Below are 7,561 nucleotides of genomic sequence, written 5' to 3'. Positions count from 1 at the left end.
GAGGGAGACTCGCCGAAAGAAGAAAAGGCGAGAACAACGGGCGATCGAGAGAGACTGGCTCGCGATCGACTAGCAGATTGACACACGATTCTCTAGAAATTACCGTGTCTCTCGAGATATCATTGTATTACCGCATTTAGTGCCTACCGACGTGATATCGGTTGTTTTGTGCCGTCTTCTCGCCGGCGCGGCCTATCGAGAGCGAACCAATTTCGAAGGAGATCTCCGACGCTAGTGACCGATCTCCGACCCAAAGCGAGCCAGGATCCGCCACGGAACGGCAGTATCGACGCGGAGACGACCACCGTGAAGCGAGGAGACTGATCCGGAGTAAAGGCGAGGAGGAGCCCGACTTTTGTAAGATCTCTCATTTGTTGGCGTGTTAATGTCATGCATTTATCGTATCGAGGCTGTCGCATGCTGAGTGGTCGCGCGAGAACTATACTAGAGCTCCGAACCGGGATTAATATAATTAGCAAACGTATCGACACGTGCAAGATATTGAATAGCGCATTGAAAGTGCATGTACCGATCTAATAAAGATCTCTACCGAAAGTACGATTGCCTTCTTTTCCTCGGCTTCCCCCCTGCAACTAAGAAACCCATCCCTACTCCGACTAAAATTTAAAGAGAGCTACCGGTCCCGCTAAGTCCCCGCGATATCGAAGACGGGGTATAATTTAGAGATTTTGGCGAATAATAGTTAGTGAGGAGGTGCGGCCTTACCGCACCTGGCGCCCAACTTGCGTTGATGAGTTCGTATCGAGATCCGGGGACGGCGGTAATTTGCCGACGAAGCGGACAGGCGACTGTCCGCTACTATCGATAAGAAAAGTCGTCGCACCGTGAATCTTGCGACATTGTTTTTAGTTAACACAATTCCAAGTTGCTTTTAATTTATTTCTGCTTGAAATAATCATCATGGTAAACATGCATAATCCTGAAAAACCAAAATCCCACAATTCGGGAAAAATATCGATTTTAATATCGAAAATTCACAATCCCAAAAACTACAGCGTAAGCACAATTTCTCCTGAAATACTGAAAACATGAAATTGTTCTACAAAGACTACATTTCGAGATTCACTGCCAGTACTAAAAATCTATAGTTTATGTTACATATACTATAGAATTTTAATATTGGCAGTGAATTTCGAAACGCAGCGAAAGTTATATAACAAATCACTAATAACTTTACGGGAGCGGTGCACTTGGACACGGTGCATTTGGACACAGCCAATCACAGCACCGTGTGATTAGATACATTTGTAGGGTCCCTTGGAACAGCGACTTGTGATTGGACTGTGTCCAATTTCCCCGTGTCCAACTGATATACACCCTAACTTTACGCCTTCAATATTTCGGGAGATTGTCCCGCTGTACACAATTTTCGGGATTGTGACTTTTTGGAACGTTGTCCCATTTTTATAGTTTCACGATACCTTCTTTTTAGACTTATGCATCCACTATCACCATGAGTGGGTATGTTTCGATAAAAATTCGTAGAAAAGGATGATGATCCACTCATAAAATTTATTTTTGGTTTCGATTATCTTAACGAGAGCTGATGCACTTTTTAACGGCACTTGTGCAACGCGGTTGAATTATACAGAAGCGCCGCGTCGTTGAGTTGCAAGTTTCGAGATTGTGACGAAACGAACATGATTTATCATTTGAATTGTAGGTTTTATGATAATTATGTCAGAATATAACAGTGGGCGTTTGTACACGAAAAATAATCGATGATTCGAGGTTAAAGTCCCTCTTATCAAACCTCCTGTCGCGTTGTAAAAAGAAACGAGGAATATTAAACACAATGTGTAATAAAATTCACAAAACCTTATATAAGATTTTTTTCTTCTCTCTGATTGTGAAAAGTGATTCTATATAATTATATAGACACATATAATTACATATGAATTAGATATAATTATATATAACTCATATATGAGTTTTGCCTCTGTATATACGAGTAGTCCCAGAAGTACCCGACCTGACGTATAGATGGCTGTTGTTGTTTGAAAAAAATCACTATGGCCGAAAGCATCAACCTTATAAAGCTGAAGTTTGAAGTTTTAAGACGCTACATTGTTTAGTATTAGTTTGGCAGCCATCAATAGTGAACGCTCTCAGTACATTTGTAAACATGGAGAAAATTGGTCATCGTTATATGATACAATATTTTCATTTGAAAGGTCTCAGTCCAACCAATATCAAAACTGAGCTAGATTCTACTCTGGCGGAGTCTGCTCCCTCGTTTACAACAATAAAATATTGGGTGGCAGAGTTTAAAAGAGGCCGTAAGAGCTGCCAAGACGAACATCGCAGTGGTCGACCAAATGAGGTGACCACGCCAGAAATGGTGACGAAAATCCACAAAATGGTATTGGATGACCGTCGACTGAAAGTGCGCGAGTTAGCTGACATGGTAGGCATATCAAAAAGTGCTGTACATCGCATATTGACTGAAAATTTGGACATGAAAAAGCTGTGCGCACGATGGGTGCCGCGTTTGCTCACAATTGAACAAAAACAGCGTCGTGAGGATGTTTCAATCGAGTGTTTGGCGATGTTTCGCAGTAATAAGGCCGAGTTTTTGCGTCGATTCATAACCATGGATGAAACATGGGTTCATCATTTCACACCTGAGACGAAAGAACAGTCGAAACAATGGACTGAAAGGGGAGAATCGGCTCCGAAAAAGGCGAAGACAACTCCATCGGCTGGCAAGGTTATGGCGTCAGTTTTTTGGGATGTGCGTGGGATAATTTTCATTGATTATCTTCAAAAAGGAAAAACAATCAACGGCGAGTATTATGCAAACTTATTGCAGCGTTTGAGTGGTGAAATAAAAAAAAAAACGTCCGCATTTGGCGAAAAAGATAGTGTTTCATCATGACAATGCACCGGCTCACACGTCCGTTATTGCGATGGCCAAAATCAATGAGTTAAAGTTCGAATTGCTTTCTCACGCACCCTATTCACCAGATTTAGCCCCCTCAGATTATTATCTATTTCCAAACTTGAAAAAATGGCTTGGTGGTAAAAGATTTGCTAACAATGAAGAGGTGGAGTCTGCGGTTGATGGCTATTTTGAGGAACTCGATGGTTCTCACTATAAACATGGTATCGAAGCTATTGAACATTGCTGGGAAAAGTGTATCGAGTTAAAAGGGGACTATGTTGAGAAATAAAGATATATTTTTTCAAAATTTTTGTGTTTTCTTTGTTAAGCCGGGTACTTCTGGAACTACCCTCGTATGTACATATACAATTATTATTGTTTTCATCTGTTTCTTCATTCTCATCACTTCTGTCTTCTTTCACTACCTTCTTCATTTCCTCAACATCAATGTCTTGAGGTACTTAGCGCGTGTCAACTGGAAATTGGCGAGATCGCGAAAAGGAAGTATATATTAATTATAATGCAATATTGTTACTATTGTTGCGTGCTTATTAACGCAACGTACTCGCATAAATCTAATTGTCGATTGCTGTTGCCGCTTTGTGATGTCAACTCCTCAACGCGTCCCGACTGATTGTCTTTTGTTATTGTTCCAGTGACGCAATGGCTGTGCACATGGAAATGCATGGCTTTGTTGTGTATTCTGGCCTTAATACTAATGACTATTGAATTGGGCTCTTTATATTTCACTCGTTACATGGACGCGCCGGTTTTCCCGGAAATTCCAGACTCATCGTTGGAGGGTAATTATTCTATCAGAAAAATTCTCTTCCAAGAAAGTACGCGGCGCAAAGTAAAATTAGATAGACAGACTCGTACATGTAGACGGGAGATTGACGCTATTACGTGCGCTTTCGAAATCGCGATGTTCATATTATCTTCCGTCTATCCATCACATATTTTTGCATTTAATTAATTGTTTGTTTGCGCATGCATGGAAAATGCGTAAAAAATGCGTTTGTTTTAGTTGTGAATTTTCCTGAGGTCGACAGAACGACTGTGTACTTAAGCATGTTTATTTGTTTTTCATTTTTAACTAGACAGGAAGATATTCTTTAGTACACACGCGTAAGACAAAGAGAAAACCAAATAAAATACAAAGCAGTGTAAAAATACCAATTAAGTTGTTCTTAATTTAATAATTGATTGAACAAATATATTACAATTAAACCAATTGACAATTGATATAAGCAAAAGTAATCAAGGGATGTTCAATATTTTTACCCTTTTCCTTATCTATCATGTCCAATTACATTTTCCCTACTTTATTCAACGGGTACCATATCGTCCTTTCATACAATAATATCTCATATAACAATCTCTGTTATAATCTCTGTCACAACTTCTATCACAACCTGTTTATCCTTTCAGCACACATTTATCATTTTATTTTTGCTCTTTCTATCCGATCTCTTTACTGCTTTCCGTACTTCCTCTTTTCCTCCAATTTTCTTCAATATTTTGTTAGATTTATATATTACATTATTCTCTATACTTTCTGATAATTCCTAATAATTCCATAGAGTGATTCCTCTCCTCTTTCCTTCATTTCCTATATGTTTTCTTCAGCTTACATCGCAAAAAAGTTTCCTATATTCTCATACCTTCCTCTTATTCTTTGCACTTCAATCTTCTTACACAGTATTTGTCCCATCAGTCCTTGTGTCATCTTCTTCTTCTATATACCTTTATTTTATTTCAATATTTCATCCGATGACGCAATACATTCTCGAACGTTATTCAGACGCAAAGTTTCTTTATTTTTCATCTTGTGTAACATTTCTTCTTGGTAATCATCAGATGTTACAGTAAATTCGATGCGCTTCGTGGAAAGGAATGAATGGGTCGCCCAGCTGCCCTCGATGCCTTTAATGAAGCTGAAGTTGCCGGTGCCCTATGTGATCATCAGTCACACCGCCACAGACTTCTGCACTACACAGTCCGAGTGCACATTTCGCGTGAGACTCGCGCAGACCTACCATATCGAGATGAGGAACTGGTCAGACATCGACTACAACTTTCTCGTTGGCGGCGACGGCCTCGCATACGTCGGCAGAAGCTGGGACTATGTCGGCGCCCATTCCTTTGGCTACAACAATCGCAGCATCGGTATTTCATTCATCGGCACCTTCCATAATGTCAAACCGCCAAAAGTACAGTTGTATGCCGCACAAAAGATCATCGAGATCGGCGTTGAGACCGGTAAGATTGCTCCTGACTATAAGCTCTTGGGCCATCGACAAGTCTCGAATACCTCGAGTCCTGGAGAAACTCTGTATGACATCTTAAAGTCGTGGCCACATTAGGTACCCACTTCTTGACGCAAATAACGCGCAAGAGTTTACTGCGTTAAGGAACGAGATTGCGAAATGATTTCCGGTCTCTTGTCCATCTCTTTCGGATCTAAACGCGTGATGTTTGTTTATTTGGTAAAAACACAATTCCAATTTTAGTAATAGCTGACCGTAGAAATTATTTCTCAGCAAACTATTAAATGTTGGTAATGTTACATCAATTTTACAATGTTTCACTTAACACTATGTTATGTACACTCAGAGGCAGGTATGGTGTCCCTCGGCGGGTCCGTATACGCCTGTCAAATAGTCGAAAGCGACAACAGGCGTATACGGAGGGCGTACTGTACGTCTGACGTACAACGCGAGAGAAGCGAAGAAGGCACGTAGGGGAAGTGGTGGGAGATATTTCGATGTTGCATTCTTTTCGCACGTCGTCCGATCGAGAGAGAAAACATCAGCAGACGTGATAGCTGTTAGTGGTGTCCTCAATAGCTGTCTCACTCACTCAACGCTTGAATGCAGAGAATATGAGCGAGACAGCAATAGGGACACCGCGCTGTCTCTATAGGTGTCTCGCTCGCTCTAGTATCCATGTATCACGCTTTCCTCTTTTCTCCTTAGCAGAAATGCACGTTGTGCCGATGAATGACACCGAACGACAAAATTTAACTCTTTTGTTGTACGAATGTGAATAGTCATTTCCGATGTATTTTTGCCCGCTAAGCACAAATCCTTAGTTCAAATTTGGTTACCACGTTACATTTTTGAAAAAAATGCATCGGAAATGATAGATATATTTCGTCATTATAAGGTCATTAAGATGCGCATGTAATATTGAAATATTAAGATCTTTACAAAGAATGAATTTTGCCGACATATGAGAAAAATTATCTTCTTCTGAAAATTATCATATTCTGATGTCAATGGTAATGGACAAAAACATTTCACAATTTGACATATCCTACGGAATGGAATAAATTTTTTTCTTCGTAAATTTTATGATAACCATCAGTATAGATATATCAATATGTAATCATAAAGTATAGACCTTTCTTTGCAATTTTAAAAAGAGGCAGATTTTTTCGCAGAGTTTCGACATATCTAAGGGCGCGATCCATTGCACGTTGCAAACGCTTCGAAGTCTAAGCACTCAAAGTTACCCATGCATTTCTTTTAAACCGCTTAAGACCGGGAATACAATAGGTGTAGTAAGCTTTAAGCATTAAGAAATTAAACAATCCTAGTCGACTTTTACAAGAATAATCGAATGAGGTTTGCCAATTTCTTATGACTTAAAGCTTACTACACTTATTGTATTCCCGTGCTAATTTGACGTACTAGATGGAATGAATTCTTTTCATAAATCTTATGATAATAATTGTAAAATATCGTCGTTTTCTTACAAATTAAAAAAAAATAAGAAAGAACTAATAATGTTATAAGGCTCTTGTAAAAATCAATTTAATTCTAAATATAAACAGTAGGCATATAAGAGCCGATTTTTCGCTGGTTCGTGTTATGTAGGTTTAATGTAAAGAAACAATTAATACAAGTCTTCTATAAATATCACGTACGTTTAGGTCCTCGGTTCGTATATTCTTCAGTGTAAAAAAAGAGGACAGGACAGAACACAACATAAATGTTGCAAATTTCGCGTAAAGCAAAGTAAGAAGTCAATGAAATCAAGAAACTGTAGACCCCTTTATTATTGGACCGCCTCCATATCTATTACCTTAAGAAGCAAGAAAAAGTCTCTTAAAAAAAAACTTGCTTTAATTGGAAACTTGTATTAATTGTTTCAAACTTACATAACACGAACCAACGAAAAATCGGCTCTTACATGTCTACTGTTTATATTTAGAATTAAATTAATAAAAAAGAAGTTTGTACGACATTTTCCGCGGTGCTACGGCATTAAACCATACTTTATATACTAAACATTAAACAATACTTTATATAATCATAAAACCATAAATCATAAAATCATTATATAAAACCATTAAACAATACTTTATATATAATCATATATAATTCTGCAGAATTATATATGATTATATATAAAATATTTTTTAACAAAGCATCTAAGTCACTTATGCATTTTTAAACACTTATCGTCACAAATACACATACATGATGAGCAAAATGCGATCAACAAGTTTCTTGTGATGCGCATCGAGTAACATTAATACTGACAGTAACTGATTAAAAATGCATAGATAACTTTGAGACGCCGTAACTCCGCGGAAGGAAATCGTGCTTTTCATTTTTATTCTTTTTTTATTTGCAAGAAAACGATATT

At 38.4% G+C, this 7,561-nt stretch overlaps 1 protein-coding gene across 1 annotated transcript; it reads left to right on the top strand.

Moving 5' to 3' along the window:
• Window positions 1–158: 158 nt before the first annotated feature.
• Window positions 159–5,507, top strand: LOC116851361 (peptidoglycan recognition protein-like; the record flags this gene model as incomplete). Its single annotated transcript, XM_032830691.1, has 3 exons — window positions 159–357; window positions 3,562–3,708; window positions 4,766–5,507. Coding segments are annotated over 3 exons (852 nt in total), but the record flags the coding sequence as incomplete, so codon positions are not given.
• Between the last annotated feature and the right edge of the window lie 2,054 nt (window positions 5,508–7,561).

This window comes from Odontomachus brunneus, unplaced genomic scaffold (assembly GCF_010583005.1).
Source record: "Odontomachus brunneus isolate Ranch 3 - 2012 unplaced genomic scaffold, Obru_v1 Obru_scaffold_172, whole genome shotgun sequence".
Taxonomy (NCBI): Eukaryota; Metazoa; Arthropoda; class Insecta; order Hymenoptera; family Formicidae; genus Odontomachus; species Odontomachus brunneus.
This window is presented reverse-complemented; position numbering and strand designations above follow the sequence as displayed.